General features: G+C 38.7%; 1 protein-coding gene across 1 annotated transcript in view; it reads left to right on the top strand.

The window, feature by feature from the left end:
• The window catches only part of SLC6A11 (solute carrier family 6 member 11), an 87,983-nt gene that overhangs the window by 22,298 nt on the left and 46,568 nt on the right, over nt 1-19,117 (top strand). Inside the window, exon 7 of the mRNA XM_065845536.2 lies at nt 17,097-17,231. Coding sequence (XP_065701608.1) covers nt 17,097-17,231 — 135 coding nt within the window. The remainder of the gene's footprint in view (nt 1-17,096; nt 17,232-19,117) is intronic.

Genomic DNA, 19,117 nt, shown 5'->3' with positions numbered 1-19,117 from the left:
AGCTCATCCAATCATAGTCCTTCACACTAGATTGAATTTATTATATGCTCATTTCCAGGAAACGTTTAAAATTGACTTCTAGATTTTTATTGTAATATTAAAGGTGTTTTTAAGCTAGCCTGTTAAATTTGCTGCATACTTATCACCCTTGGAATAATTTTCAAAGGAAGGTGTCTGTGGGAAAGAATAGCTAGAGAGAAAGAGGACAGGGGAAATAGAAAGGGATAAAAAAGAGAAGGGGAGAGAGAGACTTACCATCTTTGTACAGCTGTGTTCTGTGAAATATTCAAGAGGTTGGTTTACACTTTTCCTCTTTTTACTCTGCATCCCAATGCATGGTGAAAAAAAAAATCCAAGCCTTAAAAGCTGTCATAAAAGAAAACCATCACTCTCTCTCCAAACTAGCACTGCTGAAGAGCTCATCTACTCAGATTATGAATATTTAATATTTTAAGATATTAAATATATTAAACCTAAGAAAGTTTAAATCCAAATGAAGTGCTTGTGACGCTGTTAACGAGATGTTTCAAACCTTTCCATGATTATTCTTGGTAGTTGTCACTTTCTCTCAGATATGTAATATCAAAATAATTTCATGGTGTTCGGGAGGAAGATGTTTGTGCCTTTTCTGAGGTTCTTGCCATCTATTATTGAATCTTAGTTGTGAAGTTATCCATACATTTGCTTTCACATTTCAAGTGTTATATACTAAACGGAGGGTCTTTGAATGAGAAATTCAAAATCAAAAGGAGAAAAATGTCATTGTAATGTTATAATAATGTTATATATATATTGCAGCTTGCTGAGTTTGATAATACATGACACCCATCTTTCTTACGCAGAGTATTTTCAGTAGTTAGCATCAAATGATTCCAGTGATGAGGTAAAAACTATACAGAACACTGAAGAAAGTTATTTTTGTAAACATTTAAAGTATCGTTCTAGATTCTGATCGTTAGGGCTTGGTTTGGTATCTTATCTTTCAAAAATATTTTTGAATTGCCAGTTATGACAGTTCTGAGTATTTCTATAATGTATATACCTACATAGTTGCTGAGTCTTGCTAATTTTTTGTTTTCATATAAAATTAATGAAATCTTCAGGTACCAAGGAACCAGTTCTTTTTTGGATCTTGAACATCCATTTATTAATCTGGCTACATATTCTTGTGCTTTAAACTGTGAGAATGGGACTCCAGGAGTTCCTCATCTATTTTTTTTTCCTAAATTGCTTGCTAAAGGAAGTCATCCTAATCTTTTCCTTTTTTCACTTTTTTAATGAGAGTTATGGGAGTTTCTTCAGATAGCGATCTCTCCTCTGACGTTGTAGTGATTCCTGAATTGTAGCAACTTCTGCAAATTCCTTTTGAAGCGAAGAGACCGATAGACTCAGAGTCATACAAAGGCATTATGGTTGTCTCTGTCTTGTTCATCATCCATTCCTTTCCTGTTCGAGCTTCTTGCCTATTCCTGGATGCACCAACACATCCCTGCTCATATTGTTATTCTGGAACCCTGTTAGGTATGTAGATTTATAGAATTCTGAAATTGTAGAGGTTGGAAAGGATCTGGGGAAGTCTCTTGTCCAGCTGCTTGGTCAAAAAAGGGTCAACTCGGAACAGTTTTCTTAGTGCTCTGACTGGCTGTGTCTTAACCTGCAATGGCAGAGATTCCTCATGTCTTGAGGCAATCTGTTCCAATGCTTAATTGTCCTCATGATGAGAGTCATCTGCTAATCACGTTTTTTCCTACATGTAGGTTCATTCCAGTATTTTGTTACAGATTTTTTTTTTTTTTTGCTTAACTTGTTATATTTCTGTCATTCACTCCTCATTACAATGCATTTGGTATGATATTTGTTCCTAGGTTTGAGTGCCTGCAATTATTCATGCACACGATATTACTGAAATACTTCTATATTAGTAAGTTAATAGCTGGGATTTTGTTTGGTTTGGTTTGGTTCTGGAGTCTTTCCTAGTCAGCATCACTGGCCTATTGGTGAATGGCAGTGGCAGCTGATCAGCACACAACGTGTCACACGGCCATGGGACAACTGCTCAAACTTGCTCTTGTCTTTGTAGCATCATCACATGATGTGCTTCTGTCCTCTGTGCTGTATAAAAGAGCACAACTTCTGGCCACTCTGTAGATAAGGAAAGGTTGAATCCAAAGTGTTAAAAAGCAGCCTATCAGCTTCAAGGATGGATATTAGAACATTTTACCACACCCCCAGCTTTGCATATTTACGTGTTATGATTGAAAGCAAGCCACAAAGAGAGAAGTGAAACTCCTGATAAAAGGGGAATTGATGTAATAATGACTAATAGATTTGGAACCAAAGGCTGGTTCAGGCAGTGAATATTTAATGTGTAATAAATGCTGTAAACTGTCCTTGTCTATGTGCAATATCTTTGACATTTCATGGAAAATCAAGCTATGACCCTTTCAGTCAAAGAGCTGCAAAGAGCTGAGCCTGATGAACAAATAACGCAAAGTCTGGTGAAGACTTCAACAGGTCTCCCAAAGGATAATGTAGATAAAGAATTACCAAAAAGACAGCTTCTATCTTGCAAAATATTCATCATATATAATACTGACATATGAATTTGTATCCCAAACCATTTGCTTTGCCATATATTCTATGCCAATAGAACACATTATTAAAGAATGGTTTGGTTACAAAAAGCAGACAACAGAAAAAGCTTCTGTTCCTTACAAAATAGTAAACTGTGTTCAGATTTACAGTGAATTCCAATTTGTTGTCTGAAACATTTTCATGAAGAAATTTGGGTAACACCGGTAGGTGTAATTATTTCTGGTGTAATATGTGTGGGTAACACCAATTTGAAAAAATCTGGATTGCTGGAAGAAAATTGGTTTAGGCCTGAGAAATATTTAGTAAACAAAGAAACAAAAAGTCTGTTGTAAAACTGTGGGTCAGGTTTTGTCATTTTGCAGCTCTACACAAAGCTTTTTCTGATACGAAGTGCTGAAAGAATATTGTCATGCACCTTGAAGATTTTTGTGTTATTTAATATTAGAATATCCCACTGCTTTTATGACCACTAACACCAAGACTCATTTCTAGGGTCTTTTTGAATGAGTTCTCATGAGCATCATGACTGTATTTCTGTTCTTTTGCCAGAGCCAAACCCAAATAGTTCTTCCATGCTGTTTTGTACTTCTCCATTAGCTGTTTGCCAATATATCATCATAAATCCTTGTCACCTTGTTTCAGGATCATCTGGAAGAGGCACAAATCTCATGAGGGTCTGTTCCTCAAATTTTTGTGGAACTAATTTATATATCACAGAGGCTTCAAAAATCACTGAATATTACTCTGTCTGATTCTGACTTCTGACTCTTTTGATCTTTTCCTACTCTTTGTGTTCTGTTCTCTGAAGTTCAGCATCATCCTGATTTAAGAGTGTGTTAACTTTATGCTGTCTCTCCACTTAATGTACTCTAAAACTACAACAAAGTAGATGTTAGTAAAAATAGATGGTGATGCTGAAAAGTGTAAGGTCAGGAATGTTGTCCTGACTTGACAGAAGAATATGCAGAAAACATCAACTCTTTCACAGGTACCAAGTGTCTACAAAACAATCTAGAGGAGCAGGCCCAGAGCTGAGGCTGTGTCCCTTGTAAAGAAGTGTGGACGTTGCTCTGAAACAGATTTGCTTGGCTTTTTGAAAATGTCTTTCATACTGTCTCAACAAGCTTTAACTTGAAAACATGCTAGAAAACATTAATATGGTTCTGCTATCACTCACTACCCCTTTTGACTCTGTGGGTACTCTCTCAAGCATAGCACAGAAAGCATTGCTGAAAGGTATTGCCGCAAAATAAGAAAAAGCACTGATAGAGCTGCTGTCTCTACATATACATGAGTTGTCTAAGATGCTTGATTAAATAGTCCTGCAAGTCAAAACCTAAAATAATAGATGATCACACGATATCTCCTTATGAAACATTTATGACTTCTTTCCTAATTTATCATTGGATAGCCTCATATTATCCATTGCATCTCTAAAAAGGATACTGTTTGGTTAAGAAAATAATTTGCAGTTCGTTATAAACTATTAGAAATGACCTTGCAAGCTTGCTTCGTGATGTAGTAGTTGTATATAAACAGAAAAGTATGAGGCAGTCTGATTTTTTTACTTGTCACTTTGGTTATTCATTCAAGTATTTCACTTTCTACTGTGACATCATTGGAAAAGTTATAAACACCTTAGCAAACTTTCTTTTCCTAATGGAGCAGCAGTATTGTTACCTACCACAAGTAAACAGGATCTTGCATTGAATATGTGTAAGTGATGACATCATTTCATAGAATCATAGAACGTTTTGAGTCGGAAGGGACCCACAAGGATCGTTGAGTCCAACTCCTGCCCCTGCACAGTTCACATCGTGTGTCTGAGGACATTGTTCAGTCTTGTCTTGAACACTGTCAGGCTTGGGGCCGTGACACCTCCCTGGGGAGCCTGTTCCAGTGTCCAGCACCTCTGGGTGAAGAACCTCTTCATGACCAACCCGACTCTCCCCTGACACATCTTCCTGCCATTCCCTCGGGTTCTATTACTGGTTGCCAGAGATAAGAGTTCAGCACCTGCCCTTCCTCTTGCCCTTGTGAGGAAGCTGTAACTGCGATGAGGTCTCCTCTTAGCCTCCTCTTCTCCCTGCTGAACAAACCAAGTGACTTTAGCCACCTGTCATATGGCTTCTGCTCTAAACCCTTCACCTTTTCTTTGAGCTGGTTACTAGCAAGATGCTGCAACGTTTGCTCAAAGACCTCAGATTCAGAGATGGACTTTTCATACCTTTTACCCTCTATTTTCTCTGCTCTCCCATCAGGAGTTAAGCCTTACTTGCCAGCAGTTAAGACTCAGTCACTAGTCCCAAAGAAAATTTATTTCTCAATAGCAGGCTATGTAAAGGCCTTAATGGATTCAATGAGGCAGAAAGAAAGAGTAAAAGGACAGAAGAAAAAAATAAGAGAAAGATGTGTGGAAGGAAAAAAAAAAAAACTGGGGCCCATTGTAGGAGCCCAGGAAAAGGAACTAGGCAGCAATGATTGTATCTCCTGAAGTGTCTTTTGTTTTAGCCTGAAGTAATAGCAAAGAATAGCCCTTCATGGCGAGGCTTTAACACTGTGTCCAAGACTGATCTCTGTATTCAAAGGGGGAAAGTAGAACATTCATGAGATGCATGCAGAGTTCCTGCTATCCGCCTCCTCTGTGTGAGCTTTTAAAACAGCTACTGCAATATTTTTTTCACTTTCCTGCACACTGAGCGTTTAAGGACACCTCAGATTTGTTTAAAAAAAGGAGAGTTTTTTACCTCTTAGTGGTTTTTCTGGACTTCTGTTCAACAGCTGGAGAAAGTACCAAATAGTAAACCTAAATAAAAATTGTATCTTGGTGATTTCATTCCTTCTCAGCCGCACCTTAACAGCAGAAATCCACTTTCATATGAATAGTTACTTAGACTGAATCTAAACCCTGGTCCCCAGCACAACAATCAGAAGCGTGTTCCAGTGCACTGGAGGACAGCTCAGGGCACATGCAGATGTGAGTTTGTGGGCAGAGAAACCACCTGATCTATCAACCTAATGAATGAACAGGGGAAGGGACAGGGGGCAAAGGGTGGAAGGCTGGCTATGATATTTGCAGCAGTAATGCAGCGAAATATGCTGAAAAATTACAGATGAAGCCAAAAGGCAGATTACATTGAGGCATCTCTATAGGAGAAATGCATTGATTGGCTCTAAAGGTAACACATTTATTTTTTCTGTTGAGGTTGCCAGGCAATTTTAGCCCTTTGTCAGAAATACCTACAGTGACCTGATAAAACAACAACAAAAAACCTCAGGAAACAAAGCAAACAAACAAAACTAAAAACCAACCAACCAAAAACTTTAGAAATGCACTAGTTTCAGTCATTTCTCCCTATACAACCTCTTCATATTTCTTATTTCCTTTCACAGAACATGCCTTTCGTTACCAATTGTCTTATTCCCCCACCCAATGAAAATAAACAGTAAACAATGCCATACAGAACATCATCAAACAGGAGCCAAACTATAACTTGCTCTTTTTACCGAGTTCATTATTGATGCACATTTATCAGGGCTAAAAACTTTTCCTTCAAGTGCATAACTTACTGCTTGTGTCCGTGATTTGTAACTTTGGAGGTTTTATGATGTTATGTTTTACAAAAATGTTTGTGTGGCTGCCCATGCCTCAGTTTCTTTATGTGTGTAGAGAAATCACTATAGATGCTGGTTTTGTTGGATCTCAGTTTATGTATTTGGAATATTACTTGCACCTTCCACTTGCACTTTTGGCAAGAGCTTACAAAGTATCTCCTTGGTCCCTCAAACTCAGAAATATGAGAGTTGGCATCTGTTTATAGTGCTGAGTCTCTTAGTGATGGTTCATATTTCTTCAGCTGAATACAGGTAATCCCCTATTCTCACCCAGGTAGTTTGTCCTCAGCTATTACTAATCTGTATAGCTTCAAGATTGATTCATTCTTAGCGATTTACAAAGCAGTTTGTAGGAATCCATACCCATGGCACTGTATGCACAGGTTAGTACTATCTCATATTCTAGCCAGCGGGAAGGCAGGCTCTGTAGTTTCTGCAGTCAGTATAGGCCAGATTTTTGGCTTTATCTACAATGTAAAGATGTCTTTGTAGTGGAAGTTTTGTTTACAAGGCTCTTGTGAGATTTACAAACTTTAATTCTGTATACCACCCCGGTGTCAACTAACATGGACTGAATCCAAACGCAGCCTTAAGAATGGGAAAGCTTAGTGAAATAAATTGCTACATGAGCAACAAAGGCAGCTTTGGGCAGCTACTGGTGCTGTGCTAGTAATGAAAACACAGCCCTGAGGAGCGAGTTGGCTGCCACGTACACACTATTCACTTCTGCTGCTGGGCAATTGGAAAATTTGTGTAGTTAAAAAAAAAAAAGAGAATAAATCTCAAAACATTCTGTATAAGCTTGATTGTGTCATATGTAGAAAGTGTAAGGCTGCTGTAAGAGTCTGATGCACAGAATTAACTGTAATGAAAACACATTTATTTCCTGTGAGTAGGTGTTCATTGCATGTGTGGTAACCAATTGTAGTTAAGGTCAGCAAGTGTTTTTCTGGCTTGGTTTGTGTGTCAGTTGTTCTTGGAGTGCCTTTCTGAGGTTAGAATCTCAGCGTACCAAGTCTTGGATGAACACAGTGAGATGCCTCTGTTCCCCAAAGTGTTTGCCTTTACATCCACATCACAGACAGAGATCACTGTTGAGCAGAGATATCAAAGTATTTGCCCAAGACAGAAAAACAAATCTGTGGCAGTAACATACTCTTACGTCACACTGTCTTCCAGCCCATTATCTTTATTGTGTGATTCCTCTTGTTTTCTTAAGCATCGCATCGCCTCTTCTTCTGAGACTGAAACTCAGCTCAAAAACACAAGTTGCAGCACAGATCAGTGTCCTACAGGTCAGCCTTGAGGTGATTTAGAGGTTAGATTTAAATGCTTTTTAGTAGGGAAGTTACAGTGGAATAAGTTTTTAAATAAAATAAAGGTGTGAGTAACTGCATTATAATAGATACAGTAGCTATAGGGAACAGAAATCTGGAGAATTAGGGTCTGGAGGATAAGGGTAATTGTTAGTTTAGGTGGTAAGGCTATTTATTGTATTTCTATTGATAATTGTTATACTTAATACACAAGTAGTATTGTGAATGCTTAATGGCGAATACATGGCTCAGCTGTCACCATGGGGATAAGGGCCTATATTTCTCAGTGAACGACAGAAATTTGGCTGTCATCCTGTGGGTAGACAAACACACACCTTTTTCAATAATAAATGCTAAGCTCTTTATTATCCTATAAACATCCTGAACCTCCCAATAGAATCAAAGAATGGTTTCAGGTGGAAGGGACCATTAAAGGTCATCCAGTCCAACACACAAGACAGTTCCATTATTACAAAAATTATCAAAAGAAATAAGAGATACGCGTGTGCTATAAGGATGTCTTTTTTGCCTGCTTGTTTACAAATCACTTTTTCTCCAGCATTTACTACACAAGATTTAATAATGCTGTGGCACTCTCAGAAAACTGCAGAATTGACTGATAAATCATTTAGGCATGGCCACTAACATATCTGCTGGAGTGCTAGGAAAATTGAAAGACTACATATCAAAAAGAGACTTATGTGTGACTAGTTTTGGTAAAAAGTTCTGGGGAAATTCCTAATTCTTACTGTATTGCTGTTCTGTGTTTTAATACGGTTTTAATATTTGCAGTTATTTAAAATTTCTAACATAGTAATGTATTTATTTGATAACACCTCATATGCTGCTTACAGCATCTGATTCTCCTCCTAACTTCTTCCCAGTGAAGGACTTTGTGCAGCTGGGCTGCTTTGGTGTACTTGCTATAGTGATATCTGTTCACTGGCATCTCTTACCTCTTGGGGCAACATGAAGGAGGAGGAGATCTAGCCAGGAAACCTTGTCTTTGGGGGTTATTTTTGTTTTTTTAAGACAAGTGAGGAAAATTCAGCAAGACAAACAAGCAACCTGACTCAGAGATGATAATGTTCTGGTCAAGCTCTAGTTCACTGGACAATGTCGATTCACCGAAACTAGTCATTCTTCAGAGCAGGAGAACAATACTCATCTGGAAAACCCAGTTTCATGTTCTCCAGCAAAAAAAGGCCAAACAAACCTCTGCTGTCCTCTGGATCGGAGGAAAGAGTTGGCCAAAAATTTTGCGTGACAGGAAAACGATCTGTCCTGTTTGACCCTTGTATTATCTGCTTTATAGGTTAGATATTTTTAGAATATGGCAAAACATACTGACTGGTGCCTTCAGTGAGAGCTGAAAGGCACATCTAGAGTAGCTAAGAAATCAAGTTCATTTGGTACCTTATCAGTCCCCTCTTTCTGCCTTTGTAAACTCAGTAACAAAACTGGAAATTCAGGTGCTAGTCTGGGATAATTCAGACCCACTGTTAATTATTTTCATAGAAATAGTCTTTTCCTATATCAGGAACAGCCATTGCAAAATTCACATTTCTGTGCATATAAGTAACTAAAAACAGTCTCTGGCTTGTTGTGTATAAATGCAAACTAGATGGCATTCAGAAGTCTGAAAATCCTGGAAGGTTCTGAAAAGGAGCAGCATTGATTTATGAAAGCTTGAACTTTTTAAAGACCTTTTCAAAATGAAAAAAGCCCTCAGTTGATTAATTAGTCCTAATTTATATTTAAAATCCTTCCTGATTGATTTTTTTTTTTTAAGTTGACTTTTACTTGATTAAATAGCAGTCTTTGATTTTGAGATATTTGTGGCTCTGCGAATTCCCTACTTGATGGGAGCTCTGCATAAACACTTTTGCTTGCAGTAATGAGCCCAGCCAAGATGCTGAAGTTTGATTCCTCCTGATCAGTCCTCCTCTCTCTGCCCACAGCCAAAGGGTAGGTCTTCCTCTTTATGCACTTGAATGTTAACCAAAAAATAACATTATTCTTTTAGATATTAGGAGTTATAGGATCCTATAATTTCATTTGGCATTCAGGTTTGAGGCTGGCCCATTTATGGTGGAGGTAAAGTAATGAATTTAATTCAATATCTTCTTCAGAGTGAAAAACAAAACAAAACATCGTCCCCTAGACAAAACAAAAAACCCCACCACACCTTTAGATACTAGGGACAGTAATACCCTTGATTTTATCATTGGATTGCTTCTTTTGTATTTACACTGGGAGACCTGTATCTGCTTACTGAATTGTAGTGCTCATTTTGCTAAAGGTATTCTGCAAAATTACAGTACAGACCTTCCCTTGCTTCACGGGATTATTTTGGGCATAGCGCTTTTACAACTGATGGAATTCTTTGTTGACAGTGTGTTAACATGACAAGCGCACTTTCTAGTAAATGGATAGCACACTCTTAGGCGTATTAGTGTTTAGAATGGTCGCATCCTTTTTTTATCAACATAACTCCTCTGAGGACACTCAGGCTGTTGGTAAGCATAGGATGAATATTGAGTGTGGGCAATACACTTTTGGAGACTGAGAAGCAAGCCCATGTATTATGATCAGTACCACTTTTTTAGAAGCTGTTGTCACATTTTATGTAAGTGATTAAGTTGTTATTAAGCTGTACATGCATATGGTCAATTGAAGAAGGAACCTGTTTATCTACACTCACCGTTATTTAGTGCTTAAATGCAGGTGCTCACATAACTGATTTAAATAATGTAATAAAATTAACTGCTTCTACATGCTATATAGGCACTTTTGTGTGTTCTGTTCTCCATGACTGGGCTTTACTGATTGTGTTTGCACAGAGGCGAAATTCTATTCCAAGAAGTGCTGCTTCATCTCTGTTTTCCAGTTGTATGGATTGAGCAGTGTTTGCAGAATCACTGAAAACTCCCTTCTGCTCACAGAGCAGGGTTCCTCTCTGAAGGAGATGTGGGGAGTTGTGCACTCTGGTGTATTAAAACACTGAGTTGAGCAGTAGGGATAAGCAAGGAGCTGGGGTGTTTTGGGAGCATGGTGTGAAGTGCACCAGTTCTGCAGTGAAGATGTTCCAGGATATTTGTCTTGAAATCTTAGGCCATACTTGTGACCATTTCTCTTTGGTTTCTCTTGGTGGTCTAACAAATGAATGTTTTGGGGCAGCAGTAGCTGTTAAATTAGGGGGTTTTCACAAATACATGGAAATCTAGCTTTGCATTTGATCTAGGCAGCACTTTTCCTTTATTAAAAATTAGGCCTGTAGACCCCGTCGAAATAACAAGCTTGAAGAACAATTTTAGGAAAAATAAGCCAGATCTTGCTTTCAATGGTCCTGGGCAATCTGGAAATAAAACCAGCTGTGCTAATTAGCTGGGAAATAATTTCAAGTAACACATATTTAGAAAACTTGATGCTGCTTGAGGAATATTGATGGTGAGAAATAGCTAAGTGAATTGTTCACTCACTTCAGCTGGGGATGTGAGCTGCCGCAATGCACTGATATCGTCTGCCTTTGGCACTATTTCATTGCTTTCCAATTTTAGCTGTTTTCCGGGTTTGCCTGGTAGAGGCTATAAGAGCACTAGGGTCCTCAGCACTGAGACAAAACTTCCACTGTTTTTCTTATTCTCCTTTTGGAACTTTTGACAGCAGGTAGGCAGAGTTTTGAACACATAATATGTTGTTGGATTGGAACTTGGAAAGTGCTGGAGAGTTCATGAAGTCAGATGTAAATGTAAAGAATAACTCTTGCTGAAAAAAATAGGAAACTTTTTCATATTGAAATGAGACTTATAAATAATGACTTTTGCTTATTAAAGTATATTTCAGTTGAGGGGTATCTCCCTTCCACTCGTTCAGTACAAAGAATGCCAACACAGAATGTAATTCTTTTTTGGTATTGACTCGAAATGAATTTTGCAGTTGTTTTCATTTCATTGTAAAGGAAGCTGCTTCAGCTTGACTCAGACTTCTATTTATTTGTTTATTGCCTTCACTGCCTCATTGATAAAAATGAGACTTCCACAGCTCTGCTAGATACAGATTTTTTTTGTGTCTCAGCCAATGACCTTGGTGGGATGTTGTATTATCATAGAAGTGTTGATTCCTTTCTGCTGTTCTTGTGTCATGTAGCATCTTCTGCTTCCTGTGCTCATTGTGCTTTTAATAAGGTTCTTACGTACCTTCATTAGGTGTCCTCTCCTGACCCACATTTTCTGGCTCATCTTGCATTCTTAGTGATATTTTTCCTCTTTGATACTTATTTCTCAGATCTCAAATCCCATTAGATTTTCTTACCTGTTGGGTTTTGAACTTCTTTCTACTCTGAGTGAAACTGTCTGTACTCACACATGATTATTTTGTAGCTTAGAAGAAATTCTGCAGTTTGTAAGCCATCTGGTTCAGGACAGTTGACAAGATTATTCTACAGCAAATTTCCTTCTGTGGATAAGCAAACAAGATAAACAGAAGATGATACTGAATAAATCTGTAAAACATCCATCTGATCTAGAAAAATCAGTCCTTTCGCTGCCTCTGCTTCCCTCTCCACCATCCCAATCATACAAATCCACTCACCTGGTATTCTTTTGAGGTTTTGGTTTAGTTTCTTTTTCCACATAGGAAATTTTAGCTTTGAAAGGTAGGTAGATAGCAATTTTTCCCTCTATGAACATGCTTCGAAAAGATTTGTGAATCAGCTGTCATTCCCTTGTACTGTTCTATGCCCTTTTTCATCCAGTTAAGGTCAAAAATATCTCTTTTCAGTTGTCATTTGCATGTCCGTAGATGCTATAGTGTTCTACCAGCAAAAGACTCTTTTCCAAACAGTGATGTATAGAAAATTTCACAGCACACTATGATAGTTGAAAAGGAAAATCTTGTATAGTCTTATCATCTGCTGTTAACATCTAGGAAGTTAGAATTTGTGAAACTGGAAAAATATTAGTGGAGTCAAGATGTCTGGGTTAACTGTGGCACGTAGAGCTCTTCTTTTAAAATGTTGATGGAAATCATGCCCAAATTGTTGATAAGTGGGTGTGCCTATGAAGACACCAGAGCTTCCAGACAGTAGCAAGATAATTGCATTTCTATTGTTATGTTAATATCACCTTCTGCATCAACACTGTAAAGCAGGATGAAAATTCTTCTTTTCCTTGTCACATCACTTAGATTATTAAATTTTGGTTCCCAAGCTGTTTCTCCACATGAGAGTGTGCTGCAGTGTGAGCGTAATTTGATTTATCCTGTGTAGATAGACCTCGTACGTCACTGAGATCTGCGGATTGTTCAGCAGTCTCCTCTTCACAAAGGAAGTTGCTGGTCTCAGTCTAGTTCTTCATGGTCAGAGTGTCCACGAAATAAATAGGGTAAATGACTGGCCGGTAGGCTGGAAACACTGAATGAAAGGTGAGGATGAGCAGGGCATGGAGTCAGGTCTTGTTTTCCACATAACTCTTCCAATCGTGAGTTGGGCAAATTGCTGGCAATTCTTGCATTGATACTGCTTGGGTTTCGAGCCTAATGGAGCAATAGAGGACTTCAAGGGAAGAGGATTAGCAAGCCAGAAATTTTTTGAAGCATCAAGTGAAGTTAAACACTTTCCTTCCATTTATAAAACGCAATTGGTTAATTCTAGTGCAAACAAGCTAGAACATTGCAGCTTACAGGAAAGAATTCCCTCCGCTTCCTAGCTTCAGAAAGTCATGCTTTTTCAGTGAATTCTAGTTTAGTTGTGTTCTCAGCACAAGCCAAGCAAAGGGTTAAAGTTCACTGCTTCCCATTGAGGCCTCAATCTGCTAAGGAGCTGCTGCAGGGTAGTATGTGAACATCAGGCTGGTGTGTTGTGCAGTAGATATAGCCAGAGAAATCCGTTTTTAGGCTTTTAGATTTCTGTGAATGTGTGCCTCAATTCCTTACATGCAGGGCTTCTTCCTTATTCCCAATGGATTTATCATGGATTTCTTCTTCATTTTCTTACAAGCCAAGTCGCCTTCACTCAAACCTCTGCAGTGTGATCTGGCCAGAATGTTCAGAAAAGACCTTTTCATTTAGGACAAGGTGTTCAACAGTCCCAGTAGCCAAATTTGAACGTATACACCATATTTGCACTTCAAGATACTTAGGCTTGAAAAGACACCAACTGGCAGCTAGTTCAGTCCTCAAGATGTTCATGGTGCCTTACTCATTAAATCATCATTGCATAGTACCTAGGTAGCTTCATAACTAACCCTGAGTGGCACAGCATCTACGTCTTTTAAGGTTTTGGTATTTAAAGGTCCCTTTATTTGTACTTATTTGCAATACTTTGGTACCTAAAGTTCACGGCAGTCAACAAAATATCTTCTCAGGATCTTTGGTCCTTATATACTTTCAGTTAAGCACCTAAGTATGCTTGAGAGCTGTTAGATGCCCCTTTCCACATACTTGTATGTCTAAATATCTTTGTAAATTGTCTTTCAATTACATTGTAATAGGAGAACTTGATGCAAAAACTAGCATGCCAGAAATTTTTATCTTGTTTCCAAATGCTTGAACACTGGCATTGCTCTGACAAGGGTTTAAAAAAAAGCATTTTGAGTATTGGAATGCAAATTAACATACCAAGCAATTAAGTCAATTAAAACAGGATGCAATGTAATTAGAAACAGTTATGTTCACATTTATATTCAGAGAGGTTTGATGTGTTGAAAGAAAAGAAAACAATCCAGGAAACTTTTAATGCCTACAGATGTGATGATGATACTAATAATGGCATTTGATTTCTAAAAGGCCCCTTCCTCCCTCGGCTCCTGGAAGCATGAGAAAATGAGCAGCTGATGCACGGGGTGCAGTGGAATTAAGTGGCTCAGCACATGGGGAGACTCCAATACCACCTACAAGTGGTGGCCTTTTCTCCCCTCCCTGCACACACAGCACGTACCTGTTGCAGTACAAGAGAAGCTTGCAGTTGTAGCAGCCTGTTTAGCTGTAGGAACACTAACACCAAAACATTATCAACAGTGTCAGTTGGCTCAGGAAGGGTCTGTCTTTCCTACACGTGCTTCCTTGGTATCTCTTTGTTGTTCTGGATCTCTGCATTACTGCTTATTGCCAGAAGTGCTGAGCCAACTGCAATCTGTTTATAGAATCAGAGGATCATTTTGGTTGGAAGAGACCCGTAAGAACATCGACTCCAACCATAACCAACTTCTACGACTAAATCATGCCCCTAAGAGCCTCATCTTTGTCTTTTAAACTCCTCCAGAGATGGTGACCCCACCACTGCCCTGGGCAGCCCATTCCAATGCCTGACAACCCTTTCCACAAAGAGATGTTTCCTAATATCCAATCTGAATAACCCTCTTTCTGCAGTGTAACCGGGAAGGAGAGTTCTCATTCTCTAAAGCTGGGGCACATCTATCCTCATGATAAAAAAGGATGCTCGAGGTTGTGGTTCTAATACTTGCCACAATGTTTAAGCACATGGGTGGGCTGTGGGAGGCATTTGGAGAAGCCAACAGAAAACCACGACATATAACCCTAGAAGGTGGGATGGCTACTGCGGGGTTACAAACTCCTGTGCAAGGGTGTCTTTACCTGACCTCTCCTGGGCATAGGGATGAGTGGTTTCAGCTCTTCCCTGATGGAGCTGAGAGAGGATGTACACCCAAAGGAACCTGAGAAGAAATCTGCTTCTACCAAGTTACAGTCTGTTTACTGATGTGAAATGTTTCAAGGCAGTGGCAGGATGCACAATACAGCAGGCTGCAAACCAGTATAACTAATGAAGCATGATGCAATGAAATGTTCTTCTTTATTGTAACAGATATTTGGGTGCAATACCTTCCATGTCATCAAATGTATGTCTGCTGGTTATCCTGTATTAAAAGCATCTATTGGTTTAGAAGTTGTTGAGAAAAATAGCTGGCAAAGAATTAAATACAGAAACATGAAAAGCAGTTGCTGGCTGCTCCCTCCTTTCTAGCCAGTATAAGACTCAGCAAGACTGGGTCCATTCTGTTTCTTTTTCACTTCTCATTAACTGGTGATCCATTTTTATTTGGAACTGAAATACGGAGAGCAGTCTCTTTGAGACAAGGTCTGTTTGAACTCAGCCAGTTGTATCAGGTTGCATTTCCACTAGTAATCAATGACAATAAATGTAATCATTGGGATAAAGCTTTCCATGTGGTATTTTACTGACCTATGAATTCATCAATTCAGGCTTCTGAGACCTGTAGGAACATAATGGTTGTCTCCACGGGAAAATCATGGCTTGTGTTTTCAAGAGGGATAAGACACCTGAAAGATAGACAGACACTTAGCACCTGTTAGGGTCAGTGAGAGTGAAGTGTCTACATGTCTTGGGCAGCTGGAAACGTTCAAAGATCTGCCATGTGATTGTAAGTTCCTCCATTTCTGAGGCACCCATGAGATGATTTCATGTTTGGGATAAATACTCAGCATGGTCCCCAAATCAAAATTCAGTTCATCAGTCATGAAAATGTGTTTGAGAATCTTTTCATGGGTGCATTCACTGATGTATCTGTTTCATTTACATAGCCATGAGGCATGTAATGAACTCTTGAATTTAAAATGAATATTTTTGAGGGTTGTACAGGTTATATTTTTCACCAAATGATTTTCCTCATTCTTGTAGCTCATTAAGTAATTTTGACTTGTACAAGGCAGATGTATGAGAGTATCATTGCATATTAGCATATTTTATACCTCCTTTGCAGAGGCAGAAGTGGCTGTAGATAATTATGGAGAGTTAAGTTTAAGGTATGTTATTATTTAAAGTAAATATTTATAGTAACTTGGAATTTATCATTTAATCTATCTCAAAGTTTGAGTAACTAGGTACTGCTTTCAGGTTTGGGATTGTAAAATGGGATCAATTTTGCTTAATCTTTCCATGGCAAAGCATGACTTCTTGCAGGTTTCCAGAGAAACTCGGTTGCTCTCCATGCACAGAACAAACTGATTTCTGAAAAAAATGTGGCTATACAGGTGAAAACAGAAATTGCTGTACTTGAGCACTTCAGAACTCTTGCCTGAAGGTGCTTTGGGTCAACAGGGTGCTATAGCAAATGGCAAGGAGATACACATAGCGTTTAGCTTTTAAGCTTGACAAAATGTTTATTCCTCAAACACAGACATGCAGGCAAAACAGTCTGAGGAGATGACAGTTTAGTAATAACTAAGTGATTGACAATTCATTGTACATGTTATTATAGGATATAATGCAATGCAAGTACTTACTTGCTATTATGAGTCAGTTTCCCTGTATCTCTGTTTGGTATAGTGTACAGGTACACTATAGTATAATGTCCCATTACCTGTCAAAAAGAGAGAGTAAATAATATAATCTAAAGAGAACTTCCCATTCTCTCTATAAAAAAAGTGTTGGTCTTTCCTACAAGACAGAAATAGCTTAGAAGGGCATATGGTTCCAAGACAAAATTAATCTGCAAGAACAAGGGTATGAAAAGCACTCCTGGCTGTGGAAATGAGGTGTTTTTGTTGTAGCTGGAAGAAAATATTTTTCTAATGTTTGCTTTTTCTTACTAGGTTGTATACGTAACAGCCACATTCCCCTATATCATGTTGATGATACTTCTGATTCGTGGAGTAACGTTACCAGGTGCTTCTGAAGGGATCAAATTTTACCTGTACCCTGACCTTTCTCGGCTGTCTGACCCACAGGTAGGACCATGGTCTGTGGATTTATTTTCCTCTCTGACTGGGAAAAACTGCAAGAGTTTCTTGGTTTTTAAAGATTGAATAGAGGTGATTGCTGGATTGTCGTTCATTGTCAGAGATTTGGAATTGTGGATAGGGCTTTAAAGCCACAATTGCTTGCGTGTGTTGGGGTGTGTTATTCTTTTAGTCGAAAAGTAACCTTGGTCGATAAATTGGAATTTTCAGAAGTATTCAGTTGCAGTTGTTGCTTATGCCACGGAGGGGCAGGAGCGTTGTCAGTGGTTTCAACAGGACCAATTTTAACCAAGACGTATCCATTTTACAGTTCTTTGTTCATTCCAAATCTAAATCTCAGTCAAGATTAGTAGAGAAATTAATCATTCAGATGATTGTTGTCTTTTAACCAGAAATCTGTATATGCAATCAAGGAGGAATGAGGTACTCGAACCAGGAACTGTCTTTTTTGTTGTTTTCAGAGTGGAGTTGAACATGGAAATATTGGACTAGTTGATTTTTTTTCAGTGACAGATGAGTACAATAAAACAGTTATTAAGTATCATTTGCCCAGTATCAAAGAGGGAAAATAACACAAGTTCTACAAACCTGACAGGTTGCAGACAGCGTTTTACTTAAGTGGTTTGGCAATGTAAAATACATTATGCAGTGTAACTCCTAAGGCTATTACAATATTAAATAGACCCTAAAAAAAGGACAAAAAGCAAGGTTGGAAATATTTGTCAAAATTTTTTTTTTTTTTTAATCTGCTTACTGAAGATGTGTCAGCATAATATTTTTTTATCCTCTGCTTACTGATAATGTGTGTTTTTGCAAAAGAAAATAGAGGGGACCCTTCACGTTACTTCCTTGAAGTGTCTGAAATGACTCATGTAAAGTTCACTTCAAACAAGTCATATTTCTATAGAAAAAAACAGCCAGGAAGAAAAAGATTCATTTAAAATATTGAAAATTTTAGGTGAAAATTTAATCATGTTCCCCCTTTCGGGCTCAACGTTTCCCTCCTTCTGTGTCAGCATGGCTGGGAAGTGCAAGAAGAGTTGTGGCACTGGTGTTAGACTGTTAGTGATGTGCGATGGTTTCCAACAGCTACCTGCTCACAGGTGGCCTTGGGTCACCTGGAGACCTAAGCGCAGTAACAGAGCAAAACAATAGAATTCTCTGACATGCTCCCAGGTATTTATTTGCAACATATAATAGACTTGGGCAGTAGTAAATTTAGCAAGGCAGCCCACTTGCAGGTGAACCAACCCCTGCGTCCTAGCTCATTTTAACAGAGACAAGGAGTTTGAGTGTTGTACCCTTATGTGAAAACACGGATGGTATCCGTTTTTTTTGCCTGGTTCTGACTAGTGTTTCACCCTGCTGGGTGGTTGTGACAACTAAACTTACCCACTGCCTTCAGAAGCAGCACTCCCTGAGTACTCTTCTCCTACTACACCATGGTGATTCCTCGGTCTGTGGACTCTATTGGCCTCGATGAATAGGAGGTAGTGCTGCTGCCTAAACATTGATCCCTTCACTCGTCCAGCAGCCTGTGAGAGCAGGATTTTGCCCTGTGTGTGGATTTTTCACATGCCACTGAGACCCTTGCTTGTTTGTCGCTGAGCTTGCAAGCTTAAGCAACTTTATTGTCACGCTACAAGGGGTTTTACATGCTTATTTACTATACTGTTTCCGTTTGTAAAGGAACACATTGTTGCCATGACAATTTCCAAAGCACATAGTAGTAGTCTAAGCCTGTGAAGTACAAAGCACTTAAAAGACACGTGTGTGTGTGCCTGTTTGTCCTGCATATATAGCTCAGCTGATGCTGGAATGTATTTTGGGCAGGCTTTAATGGATTGCTTCAAGGAGCCAACTTTCTTCTCCAT

Source organism: Patagioenas fasciata, chromosome 10 (genome assembly GCF_037038585.1).
Source record: "Patagioenas fasciata isolate bPatFas1 chromosome 10, bPatFas1.hap1, whole genome shotgun sequence".
Classification (NCBI taxonomy): Eukaryota; Metazoa; Chordata; class Aves; order Columbiformes; family Columbidae; genus Patagioenas; species Patagioenas fasciata.
This window is presented reverse-complemented; position numbering and strand designations above follow the sequence as displayed.